This window comes from Nothobranchius furzeri, chromosome 6, assembly GCF_043380555.1.
Source record: "Nothobranchius furzeri strain GRZ-AD chromosome 6, NfurGRZ-RIMD1, whole genome shotgun sequence".
Lineage (NCBI taxonomy): Eukaryota > Metazoa > Chordata > Actinopteri > Cyprinodontiformes > Nothobranchiidae > Nothobranchius > Nothobranchius furzeri.
Window position 1 is genome coordinate 73090209 of NC_091746.1, and position 24425 is coordinate 73114633.

Here is a 24425-nt window from a genome sequence, read left to right on the forward strand (position 1 = left end):
AAAAAGTCACTTTCAGGTGAAATCTGGAGGATTTTCTCCTCCTGAAACCCACGGCTCTCTCCTCCTCCTCCTACCTGCCAGTCTGAGCGCCGACATCCTCTGAAACTCGGGCTCCTGCAGCCACTTCCACATCCTCCTGAAGGTCTCCCGGCCGGACTTTAGTTTACTCCAGGGTTTGGGGTTCCGCAGGAGGTCCGACAGAGTCCCCTGGGAGCGGCACAGCACCCTCTGGGCGAAGATGGCCTGCGGGATGCTGTACCTCTTCAGCTCCGCCGTGATCCGCTGCGCCACCTCCTTGGTGTTGATCTCCTCCAGCTGCCCCGAGCTGTTCCCCCCCTGCGTCCCCGAGGAAGAGGGCGGTCGTTCCCGGGTGGAAGCCAACACGGGCCCGAGTGATGGAGACTGGAGGTGGGGGTGGTGGCCCGCCGAGGACGCTGCCGAGTGTCCCGGGTGGTGCATGCCGTTCAGGTGAGGCATCATCCCGGCCGCCGGGCCCCCGAGGCCCCGGTGCTGGTGGTGGTGGTCCCCTCTGGCCAGCATGGAGGCGGTGTGGTCGAAGTTCAGCATCTTGTCGTGGCCCCCGTGTGTGGACGTTCCGTAGTTGTGGAGCCCCTGCTGGGTGTTGTGGATGGAGCCCAGACCGTTACCCAGCACCGGGGACAGGCTCTGACCCATCCCGGACATGTGGTCCTTGTGGTACGGGCTGTAAATGTTGTTCATGCCCGGAAGTCCCCGCTCGTCCCGCATCAGAGTGAAGCTCCCACTGACATTCCCAGAGAGCCGCTGGTGGTGGTGGTGGTGGTGATGATGGTGGAACTTGTCTGACACGGTGGAGATGGGGGGCAGCGGCTGCAGCGGCGTGAGGGTGGTGTAGGTGCCGCTCATCCCCATCCCGGGAGAGGACGAGTCGCACGGCACGCTCATGGCGTGGTGCAGCGGCAGGGACAGCTCCGGCCGGTACTCCCCGCTGCCGTCCAGGATCGTGGCCATGCCGGACACCATGGCCGAGCGGGAGGACGCGGCTGCAGCGGCCAGGTCCTGGTGTATCCGCAGGGTGGACGCTGCCGCCGCGGCAGCCGCAGCCGCCGCTCCGTGTCCCCCGGGCGCCACCGACGAGCCGCGGCCGTGGTGCGGGCTGTGGCCGCTCATCAGCTCCGCATCAGGGGCCACGGAGCTGACCGCCACCCCGCCGTGCAGGCTGCCGATGCCGTCCATTGTCATGTCCGTGTTCATGGCGTAAGCGTCCAGGTCCTTGGCCAGGCATCGATAGGCGTTAGTGTAAGCAGTCTTCATTCATCTGTCCTCAGTCCATCAGGTCGAGCGGAATTATCTCTCCTCCTTCCCCTTCTTTCTCTCGCTGCTTCTCCCGTGATGCTCCGGGATGGGTCCGTAGCCGTATTCCCCGGTTCTCCTCACCCCCTCCTCTTATGGCCTCTCCAGCTCGGCGTCTTTGTGTGTCGTCCCCGGTGTGAGCACACGAAACCCCCCCAGTGTTTATCTCGGTGAAGCGGGCCTGTGCTGCGGCGCCCCCATGTCCAGCCCTCTCCTCCTCCGGTGTGACTCTGCTCCTCAGACGGGAGCTGTCCGCGGTCCCCTACCCAGCCTGCAGCGGGAGGAGGTGGGGGAGGGACCGGCTGCGTTAGCGGGGCAGCCTCGCGCTGGATGGACGGTTCAGGGAGCCAATCACAGCGAGCGGTCTCGGTCAAAGGGGCGCGGTTTCACGATTAGCTAACCAATCAGCGTCTTCTAACCACGAGGCTCCATTCATTTAAAGTTGAGATATATTTTAATATGCGACACATTTAACTTATTCCTGTGGTAAATTATTTATGATTTTATTTTGTAGAAATTTCCATCTCTGAATCCAGAATTTAAACCTTTCTTCTAACATTTGCTTCTATCTGTTGCTCCTGCAGTAAAGAAGCCATCCGGGATCACGTGATCTCATCACGCTGCTGCTGATTGTTGACAATAACAAGAGACAGAAGACAAGATGGAGAAAGGTAGACCACAGAACCTCAATCTAAGGGATCATTTGGATGTTTTTGAAGTGCTAGTGAGGTGGTGTTCAGCAGAGATCCAATCAGCTGTCAGTTTCTGACCTGCAACAGAAACCACTCAGATTATTGTTTGGTTCTTAAAAGTAGGAAGAAGTTCGTCAAAGTCGGAATTTTACTCAGCTGCAACTGTTGATGAGAAATTTGCAAACAAAATTTACAAGAGAATTTCCGAAACGTCTCCGTGTTGCTGAGGGTTCTTTCTCAGTTTCTTTGCACGAGTTCCAGGGTCTCGCTCCCGTCTCAGGCATCTGGAATCTGCTGGAACCGCCTTACTTTCATTTCTTAGAGTCAGAAAGCACAAAAAATCTGACACGACCTTCAAAAGAGTTGGTGAGTGAAATGAGAATCTATGTGATAGAGCTTCACGATTTTTTATGTTCATGTTTATTTAAGGACCGTGTACAATATTAAGCATAAATATGGAAATTTGATGCATTGCACCAACTTTAGCTTGAAGCTAATTCCCATCTGCAGTTCTGAAAACATTGCAAATACACAAATAAGCAAAATTCAGAAGATACAACAAGACCATGGACATAATTTTTTGGGGGGACAGGGGGGACATGTCCCCCCCACTTTTTCCAAAATCAAGTTTTGACCCCTGCAATTTTTACCATCCAAAAACAATATTACGCTATATTAAATTGACACTGGTTGAGCTCTAGGACCAAGCGGAAAACAACCGTTTGTGTTGAAGCCGGTTTCCCATCAGAGCATACTGTCAAGACCCCCCCCCCCCCCGTGTCCCCCCCACTTCTAAAGTGAAAATTACGTCCTTGAACAAGACATTACCAAAACAATAAAAATACACACATCACTATATGTACACACAACAATATATTGAAGTATGTTTGAGACCTCGGTGCTTATAGTTCTGAGAATTTTTAAGTAGATTTTTAAAACTGCCAATGAGCTACAGGTCTTAATGTCATCAGGTAGATGTTCCACTGACCAGCATCCTTCACGGAAAAGGCAGATTGTCCAAAAACGGAACGACGGAAAGGTGCGTGACAGTCCAAAGAAGATGAAGTCCTCGTGGATTTTATAGATTCCTCAGAGCGACTGTTGATAATCCACTCAATAATCGGCGCTACGGCAGCTAATGAACGATCAGAATTTAAAAAGACGATGCACGGCTGGTGCACTCAAAGTGAGAACGTTGTAATGGGTGTGAACAAGATACTAACGCTTCAACACGTATTTGCTCTCAGAGTAACCTGATGACCAAACTGATGAAGACCAAATGAGTGTGGAAACGTTAGTATCTTGTTCGCCCACCCATCACAACTTTTTTTCACTTTGAGTGCTGCACCCGTCCCCTTCCTTTTTGAATGTCAGTCAAATGTTTGAGAAGCAGCAGAAGGCATCAGGGGTATGTTTTGAAAAAAGAAAAAAAAAACAAGAGGAAGATGCAAAAGAGAAAGATATGTGTAGATTAAAGGGACAATGTGTAGTTTTTACCATTAATCGCTGGAAGTATCCACCAAAATGTTGTTGAAAATGAATGAAATGATGCCCAGTTGTTGAAAATTATTGGCGGCTTCGTAGCACTTAACCATAAAAATCAGGTCTAAAATACATGGAAGCAGGTCTAATTCTCTGGGCGACGCCATATTAGATGCCATGTTTCCTTCTACGGGAGCCCATGAGGACAAAATACATTTACAAATTTGTAATAAATGGTTACAAAACTCCCGTCATTCTTAAAAACATTGTTGTTTTACACATTTACCTCTTCACTTGTCGCCAGTGATGAAAGGGAGTCTGATGTGCTTGTTATTTTGCTAAAGTTTGCACTCCCTAGGGCTTTTTGACCCTAATTGGCATCCGTTGGTTAGGTCTTACTCCAACACAAAAATACTGCTTGTTTGAAACAATTTACATATCTACTGCCCCCTGTTGCCAGGAAAAATACACACTGTCACTTTAAGTTTACTTTTATGTTCTCTGATTAATATTTGTGGTATGCTAGCTAGCAGTATTCAGTGCAGTGTCATGTCATCTTAGCAGGAAGCTAACATTGAGTGGCAACGAGGGTGTGTGACGTCACGCTCTGTTGTGGTTTTACTGTCTCACACGAGGTCCTCCGCTAACTGGCTAGAGAAAGTAGATTTCTGTCAGTGGACATGTTGATGAACCGTGACCAAATCACTCGTTGTGTTCAGCCAGTTCTGTCTCTTATGTCTGGGACTAGAACCCCTGGTCAGCGAGAAGGAGACTCAGAGGAAGTTTCTTCTGTTAAAGAAGATGTTGGCATGTTGAAACTACAGCACTTTGAATCATCGCTCTTATTGTGTTCTGGGAAATTAAAACATGAATGCAATCCAAGTCAGATGTGAAAGTCCATTTACAGTTCCTGTTAAATGACTGGAAAAGGGTGGCTTGCCAACTCCGGGTCGGGGGAGAGGTCCTACCTCAAGTGGAGGATTTTAAGTATCTCGGGGTCTTGTTCACGAGTGAGGGTACGAGGGATCGGGAGATCGACAGGCGGATTGGTTCGGCGTCTGCAGTGATGCGGACGCTGAGCCGATCTGTCGTGGTGCAGAGGGAGCTGAGCCAGAAGGCCAGGCTCTCGATTTACCGGTCGATCTACATCCCAATCCTCACCTATGGTCGTGAGCTTTGGGTAATGACCGAAAGAACGAGATCACGGATACAAGCGGCCGAAATGAGTTTCCTCCGTAGGGTGGCCGGGCTCAGCCTTAGAGATAGGGTGAGGAGCTCGGACATTCGGGAGGGACTCGGAGTAGAACCGCTGCTCCTCCGGATCTAAAGGAGTCAGTTGAGGTGGTTTGGGCATCTGGTCAGGATGCCTCCTGGACGCCTCCCTGGGGAGGAGTTTCGGGTATGTCCTGCCGGCAGGAGGCCCCCGGGTCGACCCAGGACACGTTGGAGAGGTTACATCTCCAATCTGGTCCGGGAACGCCTTGGGGTCCTGCCGGAGGAGCTGGTGGAGGTGGCCGGGGAGAGAACGGTCTGGAGCTTCCTAGTTGGGATGCTGCCCCCGCGACCCGGACCTGGACCCGGATAAGTGGAGGAATACGACGTGAAATGATGTACACTCTTGACATCCAGGCAGGCAATTTTTCCAGAAATGCGGCTGCTGGTTGGTCTGCTTTAGTCTTTGTTGCATATAAACAATGAGAATATGTATGAATTTATTTGCTGATTCCAACCTTTTAAAAGGACTAAAGTGTAGATTAGTTTATACAGTGAAAAACATTTTTTCGTCTGATATCGCAGATCACTAAACTATCGACATGTGGACTCGCTAGATGTGCAAGCGTTAAGCACATTGTGATGAGCAAAGATGAAAACGAGTCACACGCTTTTGTAATATTGTATCAGAAAAGTGTTTTCTGGTTATACGGCGAGGTGTGCGCGCACAGCTGTGAGTGTACAGTAATTTAAAATGTACATGAAGTCAAAATGAAAATGTTCAGCAACTTCATAATTACATTAGAGATTGATCTTCCGTTATCATACGGCCCATAAAATGCTAGCAGGATTTTTCCAACTTGTTTGCGACCACATCATGTTATAAATATAGGTAAATAAATAAATATTCCTTAAGCAACCTGCAGACACAAACAAATTCATTCTTAGAATTGGAATTTTGAACTTTCAGTACCACTTGTCCAGCTCACTGGGGTTGGAGTTCGGTGAGACACCGTTTTAAGGTGAGTCGTGGTTTAAAGTTGGTCTGTAAAGGATGGGTTGTTTACATCTTACTTATGAACCATAAAATGTGAGATTCCATAGAAATATGAAACATCAATCTGATGGATCTTTGACTGTTTTAACCAGAAGATCAGAAGTTTTTATTGCAGGGATTAAGCGACACTTCGTATTAACTCAGAGGAAAGAGAGAGAGTCAGGTTTTAATAGTTAAGAAATTTATTTCTACAGAATTTAAACAAGACTAACTTTAACACTCTGTGTACTGATGGACTAAGGTGGAGTGAGACGTGAGATGAACGATGGTGTGTGTGTGGAATGTTATCAGAACCAGCGGATCCGGAGAAGCATTTAGTTCTGAGTGGGAGTGAATGTTTCGCTCTAAACTTTAGTAGGAGATTTATAACACACATGAGACGCCATCTGTCGGTCTACGTACCCCAGGGGAAGCCTCCGTTAGATCCAGAATGCCGAGGTCCTCTCGGACCCTCCTTGGTACCGAAGCCGGTAGAAAAGCAGCGGTGCCGACCAGACTAGTCTGGGAATGCTTCCAGGTCACGACAGGTTATCATTGGCATCAGCGAGACCCTGAAGGGGTCGTGAGGTTCAGCTTTTATTCTGAAGGAACCGTTGTGGTCAGGAGTAACTGCAACAGATTTTATCCAGCTTGTCGAGGTTCTTTTGGCTGAAGAGGAAGTCCGGATGGCCGGTCCGAGACTTCTCTAGGACGCTTGAACTAAAGAAAAGGTGGCGTGGGATAGTTTTCATAATTGTCATATTTTGGTTTACTGGCGAATCAGAATTTGACATGAAAAAGAGGGTTTATACAAACACCACAGAAAACCACGCCTAGCCAGAAACGAAGGTTCTGATTGGATCAGACAAAAGGAAATGTGCCGTGTAACTTTAGCATTACGTGTCATCAGTGTCTAGTGCAAACGTCCAGGATTATAATTACTTGTAAAATACTACTGATCACAGGATTATAATCTCAAGTAATAACATTGTCATTTCACAGATTGATGGAACATTGGGCTCACATTATTATTGGTAAACAGGGGTGGACATTAACTTCAAAACCAACCGGCCAGCCGGGCCGGTAACTCTGAATATTTACCGGCCCCGCCAAGAATCTACCGGCCCCACTGGTCAGCTGCCAAAACGAGTCAAAATGACAACTGAACCGTTTTAAATGTAATAAACCTTTATTTTGTACACATTCACAAACATAATAACGTGTTCAAGTTTGAATTTGTTTGTTCCCTCAACTAAACTCGATTTTGTCGTTGCATACTTCCGGCATACAATGCAGTAAATCACCAACTCCACTTTGCTGTACTCGAGCATTGGCTGTGTTCGAGATGAGCCAGTTCTGCGCAGATTAGACCAGCAGTGATCGGCGAGCAGTGCATGCCGGTTAGATTTGTGTCCGACTTGACGCCGACTTGCTCTGACGTCATGCAAACGTAGGCAACGATAACCTCGTGAGATCAAGGCGGCCGCAGATTTTGGAGCAAGGCGCTGCAGTTGCTCTCCACCGGCTGCAAAACCTAGAGGATGACGGGAAACGCCTGGCTCTCACCTGATCTAAGATCTGATTGGTTCATATTTTGATCCAAACATCCGGTGGTAGAACATGAAATGTTAGTTGTTCACATGTATTCTGTAAATCATGTTATGCTGATGATGACAACAATATAGGCCATAAAGAGAAATGTGGTTTGTTTTCTTTTGTCACGTTTCCTATGAGCACACTGAACCTACAGCTGATAACCTTTACTTATTATTACAGTCATGTCTCCATAAGCATTATATGATATCCACAAGCACGTGAGGATGTGTTTCAGCTGCTAACAGGCACCAGAATTAAAATTGAAAATTGAACAAGTGTGAACTCTAACAGGAGATCTTCAGTCACCTTCGAGCTACACATGTAGGGAAGTCCAAGAGATTCAACCGGCAGAAACATATCTCTCTCTCTCTCTCCCTCTCCCTCTCCCTCTCTCTCTCTCTCTTTCACACACACACACACACACACACACACACACACACACACACACACACACACACACACACACACACACACACACACACACACACACACACACACACACACACACACACACACACACACACACACACACACACAGAGGAAAAGAGAGCTGAGAAATGGCAGAGGAAATGGAGGACACCAAGTAGTTAAAAGAAAAACTACAGCTGAGCCGAGGCGCGCCTCGACTGGGGCGCGTCTGATCTGAACTGACGAGCAGGCGGGCAGCGGCCGAATTTCGTGAGCGATTCGCTTCTCGGCGCTTCCGCGGCCGGTGTGTCCCCGGCGTAAACGCCGGCTTTCAGCCACTCCCCCTGCTGCTTCCGTCTGCTCTCGTCTGTTTTCCAGGCAAGGCTCTGCTCAACTCGAACACGGCCATTCTCTGCGCCTCCCGTCTTCTTTAAACCGCCAAGAATCATTCCACCTACGCACACGCTTCTCTGCTTCATTCCGTTTCGAACTGTCTCGCTTCTCCTCACCAGTTTTAAAGCATTTTGCTGCTAGAATCGTGCAGTACGTGCACGAATCGTACAAGTGCAGTACGTGGCTAGAGGCGCGCAGGTTCACGGGCGCGAAACGAAAACGGAGGCTTCCTACAGGGCGGGGCCATGATGTAGGTGAAAGCCGGTGTGTAAATGACAAATAAGGCTTGGGCGCCACCCGGGCGGTAAGTCGTCACGTATTTACCGCCCGACGAGAAAATTTAGCGCCATTGGCGCTCGGGCGCTTTAAAGGTCCACCCCTGGTAAATAACAAAGTTGGTTGATTATGTGTTTATCAAGAGAGTTCTTCGTCTTCGTCTTGAGCCGTAACAGAGGTGAAGCAGTTCAGAGGAGCAGAGTGCATGAAAGACCTTGGCCACTATCTCATGTAGATTAGGTTGTCAGAGACTTTATGTCTCTGCTCGAGCAGACGCAGCAGATCATGACCTTTAGGTCAAAAACAGGACATTCATGACGCTACATGAGCAGGGAAAGAAAACGACTCAGTTCTTAACTATTTCATGACAGCACCACACAGATGCAGTTATGAAGAGTTTTCTATCAATGTCACTTTAGTTCACAAAAATCTGAGCTGAAACAGAAAAACACTGAATGTATTCATCATCGCTGGGCAAAGATGGAAAAGTAACAATATTTAAAATGTTTTCGGTCTAACTAAAGGACGTTTGCATCATAGTTTCCCGTTGCACAGGTCTGGACCAACGCTGGTGCTTTTTTATCCTTCCCAGTGATGTGTTGGCCAGATGTTTGCATCTGCGTTGAGCTCAGGCTGCAGAAGGACATGTTGGGATATTATCGACAGCCTCTGATGGAGTGATGAATGTGGGAGCAGCACTGAGAGCACATCATGGCCCGTAGCTGCTTCACTTTACAATTCATTACACTCTGAAGGACGAATCAGCTGCTCTGTCTCCTTTTAACTCAACACAACAAAAACATTTGGCTTTTATAGACTCTATTAGGATTCCTCAGCCTGTGCTGAGCTCCCTTTTATTCATCTAACTGCTTAAAAAAGGGTTTTTGAACTGGGAATATAAAAATGTAAAATTAAAAGAAAATTTCAGTTTCAGTTTTTAGACTGTAAATTGCCAATTAGTGCACATCCTTCAAATTTTCACTTTAACTCAATCCCTAAACCTGAGCTGCCCGGGGCGACTGTGGGAAGGAAAACTGGTAAACAACAAATCTATAAACATGAACTGTTCTGCTGTTCACCTGCTACTGGAGAGGCTGAGAGACTGGGTAGGCCTATCAGGATCTGCTCTGGAGTGGTTCTCCTCTTGTCTCTCTGAGCGCTCTTTTTCTGTGGCCGTCTCCAAGTTTAGGTCCTCCACCTCCTCTCTTACCCATGGTGTCCCACAAGGTTCTGTGCTGGGGCCTCTGCTCTTCCTCCTCTATCTGCTTCCTCTTCAGCACATCCTGAGCTCCTTCAAAAGAATCTCCTACCATCTTTATGCAGATGACATCCAACTGTACATCTCCTTTAAGCCCCATGAGATGTCTAAGCTGCAGCTGTTACACACCTGCTTAGACTCTATCAAAACCTGGATGGTGGGAGCTTTCTTCAGCTGAATGAAGATAAGACTGAGATCCTCATCTGTGCCCCAGACAAGCTGGTTCCCAAAGTCAGAGACTCTCTTGGTCAGCTTGCTTCTCACACCAAATCTTCTGTGAGGAATCTTGGCATGACCTTTGACCCAGCTCTCACCCTGGATTCTCATGTCAGTTCTCTTGTTGGCTCTTCCTTCTTCCATCTCAGGAACGTTGCTAAGCTGAGTCCCATTCTGTCCCGCTCTGAACTTGAGACAGTTCTCCACACCTTCATCTCCTCACGCTTAGACTACTGTAACTCTCTTTTCACGTGTCTGAGCAGAACCTCCCTGAACCGTCTACAGGTGGTTCAGAACGCCTGTGCTCGGCTTCTGACCAAGTCCTCCAAACACACCCACATCACCCCGCTTCTCCTCCAGCTTCACTGGCTGACAGTCAACTTCAGGGTTCATTTCAACATCCTGGTTCTGGTCTATAGGGCCTTACATGGACAAGCACCATCTTACATTGGTGATCTTCTTAGTCCCTACACCCCCAGCAGGTCCCTGAGGTCCAGTGACCAAAGCCTACTGGTTGTGCAGCACCAGGCTAAAGGTCAAAGGTGACAGATCATCTGCTGCTGTGGCCCCCAGACTCTGGACCTCTCTCCCCCTGAGCCTGAGATCAGTGGACTCAGTGGTCTCCTTTAAAAAGCAGCTGAAGACTCACTTGTTCAAGCTGGCTTTTGTATGACCTTCTTCACCTCTCTCTCTTTATTCTGCTCTCCCCACCTATTCCACCTTCCTCAGGATCCACTGATTTCCCTCTTTCCTGTTCACTCTCTCTCTTTCTTAATATTTTTTCTTTTAAATCGCAATTGCCTATTTTTGCTAGTTTTAAATATATTTTTAAACATTTTCTAAATGCTTTTTTATATTTTTACAATTTTTTTATATTTTTTGTTTTTGTGAAGCGCCTCGTGATTTTTATCTTGAGAGGCGCTATAGAAATGATATTTTCTTCTTCTTCTTTTATAGATTTTATAACGTATAAAAGAAATGCTACAGACTCAAATGATGAGTCGAATGAAACCTTGTACATTGTTGAAGCCCGAAGTTAATTTAACTAGATTAAAAAAATGAAATAATGATGTCACCAATATGGGGATGCGAGAATAAACAGGTAAGATAAAAAGGTTTTTCATCATAAACCAGAAACCCATTACAAATGAGAAAAAAGGTCTAGAAAATTAAATAAATGAAATTAATAATTAAAAGAACACATGCTAATTAGTACTAAATAAGAAAATGTAAATATATGCATTTTTTTTTACATACTAACTAATGAATAAATATATCTTTTTAAACCTTCAATAACATTCAGCGGCTGAAACCTTAATAGGTTAGTATTATCATTTCTGGACTTTCTTTCCTTATAAATGAAATAGCTTTCAGCCGAGTTTCGACCCTGCAACCTTCGTGCTGCGAGGCAACAGTGCTAACCACTGCACCACCATGCAGATTAAGTCCATCATTAACATCTGTCTGCCTGGAGGGAAACTTTGGGTGGGATCCTCTAGAATCATAGGAGCCTATGGCAATAATCACTGATACTATCAATAAAATGAAGTGATAAATGACGCGCACTTGTGTAGCGCCTCTCAGAGAAGGACTCCAAAGCGCTTTACACTACAGTGTATCATTCACACATTCACACACTGATGGTGATGAGCTACGATGTAGCCACAGCTGCCCTGGGGCGCACTGACAGAGGCGAGGCTGCCGAGCACAGGCGCCACCGGTCCCTCCGACCACCACCAGCAGGCAAGATGGGTGTCTTGCCCAAGGACACTGCAAACCTGCAACCTTCCAATTACTAGACGACCCACTCTACCTCCTGAGCCACTGCTGCCCCCAAAAGAGACGCTGTGGTGAGCCGGAAGGGACTGCTGCCTTTTCCAGTTCTTAGGGGAACATTTAAAGGCGCGGAACACAGAAAACTCATTTCTTAATGATTGTTTCTGATTCTAACGGGTCACTCTAAGCATTTCATGTAGGCTGAACATGAAAATAGTCTCCTACATCTTTCCCCCGCATTAGCAGAAGTCCTCCAGGCTTGTGTTATTTGTGGAGATGAGCAGTGGTAGAGTTGTGTTGCCGTTAGCCAATCAGAGGAGAGAAATATTAGGAAATAAGACTCCAAATCCTGCCGCCTGAAGCTCAGCTGTGATGTGGATCAGTTCTAGTTCCTGGAAGTGGTGCACCGGTATATTTTCCCCCTGAGAACGGTGTACAAGGCATTCATTCCTAGAAGAGACAACGGCAAATGTACTGAATGAACGAGTGAACCACACTTTTAATGAAAACGTTTAATTTACGGGCTTTTAGGCAGGAAATATTGTTCACATCAAACAAATATCATCCAGCCTGTCTGCTAATCCCCGCTGGAATGAGCCGGTGTTCCATTTAAGGGTTTGCGGTGCTGTTTAAGTTAAAAGTTTGAGATCGTGACACGATTGATGCATCATTGCAGCTGTAGTTCTTATTTTTCTTTCAAAGATGGGGGTGTTGTTGGTTGTGTTTTCAGACCCCGCTTTGTGCATGAGCTGCTTTCTAAATGAGGCCCCAGAACAGTTTACGCCACTTCTCAGTTTGTTTCCTGGAAGATTAAAAGTGAGTCAAGTCCTCCGAGCAAAGTCCCGATGGAGGACGGAGGAGATAAAGGAGGAGGAGGTGAGCAGATGTTGCTTTGTTTAAAGACTGTTGTGTAATTAAGAACAAAAGAACAGAAGCCTGACCCATTTTCTTCTTTTGATCAGGTGCGTGCGTGTGTGTGTGTGTGTGTGTGTGTGTGTGTGTGTGGGGGGGGGGGGGTTCAACAAAATGCTTCTTTCTTCAAGAAACTTTGAGGAGAAGTGGAGAAAAGGAAGCTGTTAGACACATGGGTTCCATTTATTGCTCCCACCTGATGTTTCAGATCGGAGCGAGAGTGCAAAGTGGGAAAAAGAGGAAGCTGCAGGGATGAGGAGGGAGTGGATGATCCGGGAGGAGGAGGAGACTGAGAAGGTGGGGAGACGCTAAAGAGTTTGGAGTCAGCATGGCGGTGCAAACAAACATTAACATCACTGCCAGGCAGCGCTGAAGTCTCAGAAGAGACATCTTCTCATTTCAGGACAGCAAAACAAGGCTTCAGATCACTCGTTCCTCTGATCCAAAAGAATTCAGAAGTTTAAAATCATCCCAACAAAATAATCCCAACAAAATAATCCCAACAAAATTATCCCAACAAAATTATCCCAACTAAATAATCCCAACAAAATTATCCCAACAAAATTATCCCAACAAAATAATCCCAACTAAATTATCCTAACTAAATAATCCCAGCGCTTTTGGAACATTTCTCCTCCTCAGTCAAGACGTTTACAAGACTTTAGGCAACAGTGCGGTAATCATACAGAATTCAGTGAAAACCACAGTTTGAAAAATATTTAACAACACACCCAGCTCTACCCCCCCCCCCCCCCCCCCCATTCCCTCACTGAGTGGCTTAATGAAATTCAAACATGGTTATCTAACAGTTCTCTTTAGCTGAACAGTGACAACACAGATTCTTCTCACTGGTTCCAAATCAGCTTTAGCTCCGTCAGACTGCACTTTTTTATCATCGATACCTCCTTCGGCCTAAGGTCAAGAGTCTGGGTGTCGTCCATGATGGTACGTTATCATTTCAGTCCCATATTAGTAAATTACTCAGGCTGCTCGTTTCCTTCTACATAACGTTCATCGCCTCCGACCTTCCCTCACATCTCGGTGCTGCTATTCTTGTTCACACCCTGGTCACCTCTCGTACTGACTTCTGTAATTCACCACCTTTTGGTCTCCCTCTGAAATCCACACAAACACAGTTGGTCCAGAACTCGGCTGCCCGTGTCGTCTCCTGAATCCCGTCCACCAGCCACATCACCCCTGTCTTGAAGGATCGTCGCTGGCTTCCTGTAAAAGTTTCAATCACTTTAAAGATCCTTCTCCTTGCATTCAAGGCCATCCATAACCTCGCCTCCATATCTCAGCGAGCTGTTGCAAATCAACGTCCCGATCCGTAGTCTCAGATCCGCCTCCTCCATCCATCTCTCAGCAGCCCCTCCCGTCTGTCTACCATGGGGTCCAGAGCATTCAGTCGCTCTGACCCTCACCTCTGGATTTCTCTTCACTTTTCAAATCAAAACTTACTTGTTTTTGAATCTCATTGGTTAACCGTTTCATTGCTTTTTAATTGTTTTATTGATTGACTTTGTTTTACTATGCTGTGATCTTTCTTGTCTTGCTGTAAGGTGACCTTGAGTGCCATGAAAGGCACCTATAAATTAAATAGAATAATAATAATTATTATTATTATTATTAAAACTACAGAAAGTAGTTCAGCTGGTTGGTTCTGATCAACCTGATTGGTTGCAGTCTTATTAAATTCCTTCCACAAGAGGAACGTGTTTCTACTGTGTTTGAGTGCAGCAGAATATCGCTAACTGCTTGTGTTGCTAATAATAGCTCGCTAACCGAGCTCCACGATGAGCAAACTCCACAAGCAGCGCTTTGAAAGATGCAGCTGCTCTGAATAATGGGCCATAATAACTATTTCCTTTTGTAAGGGATGATCCAGCGTTTCCTCTGCTGAAAGAGCAGTTGTCTTACATTTTAGAGAATTCAGCGCGATCCTACAAAAGCTCGTCTGATATTCCCAGCTGATCACGCAGTCAGGAATCTTCAGAAGCGTGACAGCAAATCCACACACGCAGGAAGTAAAGATGACTAAACTAAAACCAGGTGTGCAGGAGGCAGAAAACAAGGGGCGTTTCTCAATGCCAAGGAGCCTTGCCTTGATGTCTTGGCCCCGCCCCGGTTGCCTAGGAGATACGTCATCGGGAGCTGCAAAGACGTGTTCCAATGTTCATGTTCCACCCTTCCAGCGAGGCGTGTGATCTTCGTTTGTTAGCCGTTTAGCTAGCTGAGCGAGGATACACGGGAGGTGTCTTGTAGCCTAGCCTTGGCCAAAAATTACCCACAATACACCGCGGTATTTTCAAAAGGACGGCGGATCAGAAGCCGGCAGAAACTTCGGGACAATTTTCAAGTTTAAAAGTAAGTCAGCTAATTTAAAATGTTTTTTTAGATCCAAAGAAGTTATTTATGGTTAGCTAGTTGCTTAGTAGTAGCAGCTTCGGTGGCTAGTGGGTAGTAACTGACTTACATTTTTAATTTAATAAACATATACACAATTTAAAAAGTAAAAGGCTCGTTATATATTTATACTGAAACTAATACGTATAAAATATAACGTTGTCTCCCATGTCACGTGACGCTACATGACCACCGTGGAAGCCACGGTCACGTGATGCAAGTCTGTTCCATTTAACCGCCTGAACTAACATGATGTAGCTTATCCATGCTTTCGTTCTTTTTTAAACACAGAAACAGTTTTGTTTACCTGTTTGTAGCTACGGTTTCGCCGACAGCTGCCGGCTTCTTCAGGCTGACGCTGATGGTGGCGCGTCACTTCCTTCTCCGTTTATCTGCGGGCAGCAGAGGACGTTGTCGCCCTCTACTGCCCGTTCTCCCCTCTCCGACGATGCAGTCCCATGCGTGGTCCAGCGTGTAAACTCCGTCGTCCCTGTTCATGGTCCCACATCCACGTCTCCTTATCTCTATTGCTTCCTTGATCCATCTTTTGTATTTTTGTTGTTCAGTGGTTATGATCCGTGTGCTGTCCCAGTCCATTATATGGTTTTCTCTTAAGCAATGTTCTGTTACGGCTGACTTTTTTATTGTACTTTCTGCTTCTTCTTTTGCTGCTCTTGTGTGTTTACGATTTGCCTCTTTCTCGCACTCCTTTCTGTGTTCTATTGTCCGTGTATTGAGTTGGCGTCCGGTTTCTCCTATGTATGTTTTATTGCATATTTTGCATGGGATTTCGTAGATGACTCCACATTTTTGTCCAGCTGATATTTTGTCTTTTGGGTGCACTAGTCTGTTTCTAACTGTTGTGTATGGCTTTGTTGGTGTGTTTATGTTGTGTTTTTTCATTGTTGCTCTTATTTTTTCCGTTATGCCTCTGATGTATGGTAGGGTTATCACTGGTTTTGGTTCTTGTCTTTCTGGGTTTCTGGTTCTTTTTTTGAGTTGTTCTTTGCTTTCTGTTTTTGTTTGTTGTTTTCCTTTGTTTATTGCCCATGTCGGGTATCTGCAGGTCTTTAAAGCGTGTTGTATGTGTTTGTCCTCTTGTTTACGGTCTCTCTCTTCTGTTATTATGTTTGCTCGGTGATATAATGTTCTGATTACTGACATTTTGTGTATGGTGGGGTGTTCTGATGTCCATAATAAATATTGGTCTGTGTGTGTTGGTTTCCTGTATGTGTTTATGTTTATGTACAGAAAGTACAATAAAAAAGTCAGCCGTAACAGAACATTGCTTAAGAGAAAACCATATAATGGACTGGGACAGCACACGGATCATAACCACTGAACAACAAAAATACAAAAGATGGATCAAGGAAGCAATAGAGATAAGGAGACGTGGATGTGGGACCATGAACAGGGACGACGGAGTTTACACGCTGGACCACGCATGGGACTGCATCGTCGGAGAGGGGAGAGCGGGCAGTAGAGGGCGACAACGTCCTCTGCTGCCCGCAGATAAACGGAGAAGGAAGTGACGCGCCACCATCAGCGTCAGCCTGAAGAAGCCGGCAGCTGTCGGCGAAACCGTAGCTACAAACAGGTAAACAAAACTGTTTCTGTGTTTAAAAAAGAACGAAAGCATGGATTTACAAAGACACAGCAAGAACACACCTAAGATGATGTAGCTTAGTTTTCCTAAGCCTTGCTAATGTTTGTTAGCTCATAATGTAACTTGTTTAATGCTGCTTTTTATTTTAGGAACTTCACAAATCGTCAGAAGCCATTTCTGGCTTTAAATCATCCAGATGGAGTATCAGGATTAGTACCTTCATCAGAAACCTGACATATTCTTTGCTCCAGACTGAACTGTACAAGATGATCAGCAGATGGGGTGAGGCCATCTTTATGCCACACAGAAGCACAACACAATATTCTGCCCAGTGTTATGGCTTTTTGTCAAACTGAATCTGGAAACGGCAGCAGGCAGAATGCTCCAGAACAACCACTGACTCCGCCCCCAGCCAGTGACCAACAGTTGCTGACCAGGTCAGCACGCCAAGTGCCACAACGAATAAGGTGCTGAAAGGTTTGGGGTAAATACCAAACCGAGCCACGAGTCATGCTGAGTAGTGCTGTAGAAAAAGCGCTATTGTGGAGCTAACAACCGTTAGCTAGGCAGATAGCTAGCTGTATAATAGAAGAACACAACACACCCAGACCTGAACAATAAAGTTATTTTTACAGAATTCAACAAAAGTGAATTAAAACTACACAAGCAGAGTTTTAGCTTCAGTTGGAGGTGAAAACCGAGCTCCAGGAGGAAGGCTAGCTAACCCCAACCCTGCTGAGGTTCCTCTGCTGGTGAGACTGAATATAAACGGCTCCTCTCTGCCCGACTTCTGGGCTCCGGCCCGGGCCATCTGCCGCCTGCAGAGCAGCAGTATTGATCTGCAGCTTTGTGCTGGAGACCACATGCTAATCTACAGCGTTGGTGACAAACACCGCTCCGCTTTGCCTCGCATCTGTCCCACCGACTCCCTCCATCCTCCCCTTTTCTCTCTCTGTCATCATCCCTCCCTCTTTCTATAAATGACCCAGCAGTTTTTCAGCGGGGTCCATCTGTCCGGCTGTAAACCCTTCCTCCTCCTCCTCCTCCTGCCGTGGTTGGATGCTGGTGACTTCAGTTTGTTTTGGTGGATCACGGCAGCCATGCTTAATGGAAATGAGTGAGTTTATTTCAGACTTTTGTACAAAAACAAACTAAATCTGGATCAAATAAGAACCATCTAATTAATATTATCTATATCCATAACTTAGTCTTTTTATTAAGAATGTGTAGGGCCTTGCATTTCTTGCTAGGAATTCTATAAAATTTCAGTTTTTAAACAAATAAAAACAAAAAAAGCTAACTGACGAGTTTTTTATCTGTTGGTGAAACACGATGAGTTATTTTTTATTCAGATTTAAACATGTTGAACGCAAACAAATGAAACAGAAATCCATTTGGTTTTGGGTCGTGTTGCGCTGTGTGTTTGGTACCTGGAGGGGGGTTCGGCCTGATGACTCTGATGACACTCACGTTCAGTTAAAGAGGTGATTTTCTACGGTTGATCCTGTAAAAGTGAAACTGTGGAGGTTTTATCCCAGCGCTCAACACTCCACTCAGGGAAAATGGTCCAAAGAATTATTTATTTATTTATTTATGTATTTATTTATTTCACAAACCGTGTTGAATAATTAGTGATAAAATCTCTGTCTCCTAATTAATTCAGAATTAAACAAAATCCAGATCTATGACTCAACAAAAGGAACGTAAAGATTTATTGACCTTCATTATTACTTTATGACGTCAACGTTCATTTAACTATTTCAAAATAACTTTCCAAAAGGACAATTGTATGTTGTTTTTCCTAGATACAGAGTATTTGGCTCATGCAAGTGAACATAAACGACGTGAATGATAAAATCTGGTGAGCATCAAATAAAACGGATAAACCATCATATCCAGTCAATAAATCAGAACTTAAAGATGATTCAGAATTTGCGTTCGACATGTTTATGAATAAAAAATCCCAGGAGATTATTTCAGTGTAAAGATGAAAAAAATGAATGAATTCTGAAATGAACGAATCGATCAAAGAGCATCATCACTTGTTAAAGGATTTAAGGACGGATCTGGTGTAAACATCGGATTAAAAATCAAGAGTCAAGGCAATAACATTTTCAGATTAGTGCGTCTCACATTTTAATATTTAGAAATGTTTAATGTCATTAATTAAAATTAGAATTTTTTTATTGTTTAAACTTAAAAACAAAGACTCTTAATGAACATCAGAGATTAAAGGTATGTTTGGGGTTTTCACACATCAGAATGAATTACTTATCATTCTGTGCTGCTGTTAAAAGTCCAGATTGATCCAACTAGAAAATGTGCTGAAACCAGAAAGTGTTTACTGATAGTAGAGAAACAAATAAAGGCAGAAATAAAACTGTAACAATAACGACGATGATGATGAAGAAGCAGTCCTTCCTTCTGTCTCCTGTTTTCTTCCCTCGTTTCTCTGCAGACGTTTCGGACCTGCTGCCTCTTTTGTTGCCGTCCTGTTGGCCATGAAATCAGCTTTTTATGGAAGCACAAAGGCCGCGTGCCAAGCCGACCTGCTGTATTCAAATGGGACCGCCAGCAATTATCAGCAGATTTCAGCTGGGATCCGTCCTGCAGGCTCTGATTTTAGCACCTCCGCATTCTTACAGTCGCCTGGTTCCTCCGAGTCTTCTCAACAAGCACAGAAATCGTCTCTGAGTACAGTTAATTTTCTTATTAGCACAGAGATTACATATAAACCACAATCCAAAGACTTAGATGAGTGAAAATTTCCAATTAGGAGTTTTAAACAAAAATAAAACATGCATAAACCAAACAATCATTAGAAAAATAAAGTGTTTTTTTTTAAATCAGTGTTCACCTCCTCAGGAAAGTCATCCGTCATTTAGGATCGATGATTCAGGACCCAAAGATGTAGATCAGAAAAGATTTACTGGGTTCATAAAGGCTTATTTTAAAAAATAACAAATATATATTTTCTGCCTAAATAATAAATTTAGTGACCAAATTCTACATTTTAAGTTATTTTCCTCCATTACAGCAGCACACACACACACACACACACACACACACACACACACACACACACACACACACACACACACACACACACACACACACTTTCTGCTCGGTGTGTTGACATGGGTGAACGTGACCACCGGCTGCAGCAGCTCATGTTTATTCAGATCAATAAATGTGATCAGCTTCACTGTGAGCTCAGTTTTCCTCCCAGACATTTGTGTGTGTGTGTGTGTGTGTGTGTGTGTGTGTGTGTGTGTGTGTGTGTGTGTGTGTGTGTGTGTGTGTGTGTGTATGTGTGTGTAGGAAATTGAACACACCACTGAAACCCACTCAGACGAACCAGAGCAGCTGGATGAAGGGTTAATTATCATCCCGTCGAGGCTGAAGAGGAGAAATATTTTATCTGCCGATTCAGGAACTCAAATTAAAACTTAAAGAAATAATTTATTCATGTTTATAAATTTCATGATTTTCATGTTTTTCATATTTAAAACATCAAGAGTTTACACATTAACAATAATAAAGGCTGACAGAAGTTTAATATGAACACAATCATTTTTATGTTCGGTTATAATAATAAAAACATAATTTGTTTGTAAAATGATTTATTGATTAAATACATGAAAAACTGAACAGAAAGTTTTAGAATCAGATTAAATCTGAAGTTTTTACCTCCAGAACAGAAGAGCCGCTGCTCCTCTTCATCCTTCCTGTGATTATTTAATGTCCTCCGGCGAGTTGCTCAGTTAATCACAATATTTGATTTATTGATTTTCTTCAGTCTGCAGATCAAAGAGACGAAGATGAAGAGCAGCAACTCAAATATTTAAGAGCAGAGATTTCTTCAAACACTGAAGTTTACAGACTCTTTCATTCATTTCTTAACTTCTGTTATTATTATTATTATCATGACAATTGTTATTATTATTATTATTATTGTTATTATTATTATTTATTATTATTATTATTATTACCGCTGTTGTTGTTAAATACTTCTATTTTAATGACATCACTGATATAAAATACTTTTATTAATTTAAAAATCATCTATTTATGTATTTTTGATGGCTTATCTTATTTTCACAGGAAAAAAGAAAAATAAATTCCTTGAAAATGTTTGTATTTATATTATAAAACAGATTTATGTCATTTAAAGGTGTTTTTATGACTGAACAAAATAGTTTCTGTATTTTTTGTCATAAAAATTTATTAATAGTTGAAGAAAATTCAACCTAAAATCAGATGAATGTATTTTTTCTTTCTTTTATATTTGCTATAATCACTTTTAGCCTTTCATAAATAATCCCCACCCAAAAAAGACAAATTAAATCTGATTTCTTTATATTCTCATCAGCAGTTTTTAATGACTAAATATTTTGTTTCCTGTTTTGCTTCTTTAAAAAAAATTCAATCTACTTTTAAAAAGGTTTTCATCATCTGAAAACAACAAACCTGACATTTACAGATGGACTCAGAAAACCTAAAACAGAAGAAGAGTCCAGCAGCAGATGGTCTGGGACCCCCCCCCCCCCCCCCCGCACACACACACACACACACACACACACACACACACACACACACACACACACACACACACACACACACACACACACACACACACACACACACACACACTACCACCAGTGTTTGAAACCTTTTCTGCAAAATAGATTATTTTTAACGTTTCCATACTTTTTAACTTTATTAATGAAAACATAAACAAACAACACATTGTTTATTTAGATCTTTCTGTAATTTATGTGCTTGTCATGTTTGAAATTTTTTTAAAAACACAATTTAAAAATATGATCACGTGTTTTTTATAGTGTCAGATTTTCCTCTTCTGCAGCAACTTTATAATCTGTGAAATTTAATAATCTTTTAAATCAAAACCTGAAATGACTTCTGCAGCAATTAGATTTGTAACAGAAATTTATTCATAAAGTAAAACTGCTTCTGGACTTTTCCAAACTCAGCAGTCCTTTGGGCTCTAAAAGCTCGTTTTAAATCCAGATGTTGACTTCTGCACGTCCGTCTTTTGTTGTCAGCAGCAGAAGCAGCAGCAGGGCCGAAGGGGTCAAGGGTCAGATGTGAGTCGACCCCAGCGCACGCCATCGACCCGTCTGATTTACATAAACGCTGCCTGACCTACATTCAGACTCTGTTTCTGCTCATTAAAATGTCTCAAAGTCATAAAGACACAATAAAAATCTAAAATTGGGGGATTTGTTAGTTTTAACTTTGGTTTTGTTGAACCTTTATAATTTGGTGAATTTTCACTGAGATTATTGTTTGTTTTAGTTTATAGAAACAATCAGAATTCACCAGGAGCAAAAAGAAGATACACATTTGTTCAAAAGCTTTAATTTCAATAAAATGTATATTTTTTTGTTGAAATCCATCAAATCTTTATTTTTTGTTCTAAATCATGAAAAAAACAATTTTGTGAAAATTTGATGATCAATAAAACATGTTTTAAAGGGTTTTCTGGCTTCTCGTGACTTGTTCACACAAAGCCTAACCTTTGACCTATGAAGTTCACCTCTCACCGTTGACCTTCAGGTCACCGCTGCCTCTTATGATGTTTGTCTTTCAGTTAAAAATGTAAGCAGTTTGAGAGAAAAACAGTGAAACATTCATGTTTTTTTATTTATTTGTTATAAGCTGACCTCACATTTAGTTTTTACAGTTCACGTGCAAAACACAAAAATCTGTTTTTAATACAATTTCTAAAAGAAATCTGTAAAATATCCTTTTTTATATTTTTATCACCACAATTTGTTCACTTTTGAGTTTTCCTTTGTCAAAATACAGGGAATAACTCAGAGTTTTGTATTTAATAAAAATAACTTAACTTTTGTATTTAAAAAAATTTACTCAGGAAAAAATCAGCTGACTAAGTGAATTAAAGACCTGGTGAAAGTCCAGCAGGTCTGGTCAAACAGAACTGTTTAGGACGAGTTGTTTCCTGTACCCATGGAGATGAGACTGAAAGGACTTTAGACAACGTGGAGACATGTGGAGTCACATGGCTGTCTGCCATCAGGGCGATTAAAGGTCAGAACGGGTCAGAACCTGGTGTAACGTGGGTGACTTGCAGACAGCTGATAATCTATGACCTCTGACCTCCATAACTATTGATGCTTTATTAGAATGTGTCTCAAATCTTTACAAAACTGCTGATCGCACGTCTCATTTACACAGAAACAGGTGAGTCACAGAGAGATAAGAGGTGGACCATAACGTTTTTCTCATATCAACAAAATATCACTGTTGAAACTCTCAGAACATTTTCAATTGTTCAACATCGAGACAGCAGTGAGCTGTTAAGACAGCAGCGAGGTGTGGGACAGCAGCGAGCTGTGAGACAGCACTGAGGTGTGAGACAGCAGAAAGCTGTTAGACAGCAGTGAGGTGTGAGACAGCAGTGAGGTGTGAGACAGCAGTGAGGTGTTAGACAGCAGTGAGGTGTGAGACAGCAGTGAGGTGTTAGACAACAGTGAGGTGAGAGACAGCAGTGAGGTGTGAGACAGCAGTGAGGTGTTAGACAACAGTGAGGTGAGAGACAGCAGTGAGGTGTTAGACAGCAGTGAGGGGTGAGACAACAGTGAGGTGAGAGACAGCAGTGAGGTGTTAGACAGCAGTGAGGGGTGAGACAGCAGCGAGGGGTGAGACAGCAGCGAGGTGTGAGACAGCAGTGAGGTGTTAGACAGCAGCGAGGTGTTAGACAGCGGTGAGGGGTGTGACAGCAGCGAGGTGTGAGACAGCAGTGAGGTGTTAGACAACAGTGAGGTGTGAGACATTAGCGAGGTGTGAGAGAGCAGCGAGGTGTGAGATAGCAGTGAGGTGTTAGACAGCAGTGAGGTGTGAGACAACAGTGAGGTGTGAGAGAGCAGTGAGGTGTTAGACAACAGTGAGCTGTTAGACAGCAGTGAGGTGTTAGACAGCAGTGAGGTGTGAGACAGCAGTGAGGTGTTAGACAGCAGTGAGGTGTGAGACAGCAGTGAGGGGTGAGACAGCAGCGAGGTGTGAGACAGCAGTGAGGTGTTAGACAGCAGTGAGGTGTTAGACAGCAGTGAGGTGTGAGACAGCAGTGAGGTGTTAGACAGCAGTGAGGTGTGAGACAGCAGTGAGGGGTGAGACAGCAGCGAGGTGTGAGACAGCAGCGAGGTGTGAGACAGCAGTGAGGTGTTAGACAGCAGTGAGGTGTTAGACAGCAGTGAGGTGTGAGACAGCAGTGAGGTGTTAGACAGCAGTGAGGTGTTAGACAGCAGTGAGGTGTGAGACAGCAGTGAGGTGTGAGACAGCAGCGAGGTGTGAGACAGCAGCGAGGTGTTAGACAGCAGTGAGGTGTTAAGACAGCAGCGAGGTGTGAGACAGCAGTGAGGTGTGAGACAGCAGCGAGGTGTGAGACAGCAGCGAGGTGTGAGACAGCAGCGAGGTGTGAGACAGCAGCGAGGTGTTAGACAGCAGTGAGGTGTGAGACAGCAGTGAGGTGTGCTGTAGGAGTGACAGAGGAGTTAAAGGTGGAGGTGGGAGTGCATCAGGGATCTACTCTAAGCCCCTTCTTGTTTAGAGACGGTGTCTATAGCCGCTTTTACAAAACAATGCTGCCAAGTAGCTGCAACGCCGTGGCGGCACCATGGAGCCTTACGTCGTTAATAAGTGGTCAGACCGTGGCGGCTGGGATGTAATTTTGGGGGGGGGACGGGTGGGACATGTCCCCCCCACTTTTTCAAAAGGCAGTTTTGGTCCCTTGCACTTTTTTCCGTCCAAAAACAATGTTACGCTCCATTAAATGGATTT

The 24425-nt window shown here is 44.1% G+C and overlaps 1 protein-coding gene and 1 long non-coding RNA gene across 2 annotated transcripts in view; one reads left to right on the plus strand and one right to left on the minus strand.

Moving 5' to 3' along the window:
- The window catches only part of onecut2 (one cut homeobox 2), a 60105-nt gene extending 58359 nt beyond the window's left edge, over nucleotides 1-1746 (minus strand). The window contains exon 1 of the mRNA XM_015943440.3: nucleotides 75-1746. Within this exon, the coding sequence (XP_015798926.1) occupies nucleotides 75-1293 (1219 nt within the window). The 5' untranslated portion in view covers nucleotides 1294-1746. The remainder of the gene's footprint in view (nucleotides 1-74) is intronic.
- LOC139070380 (uncharacterized) lies at nucleotides 312-13283 on the plus strand. Its single transcript, XR_011520908.1, has 4 exons — nucleotides 312-468; nucleotides 1917-2003; nucleotides 12408-12553; nucleotides 12798-13283. It is a non-coding gene; the product is annotated as an uncharacterized lncRNA (long non-coding RNA).
- Nucleotides 13284-24425: the final 11142 nt, after the last annotated feature.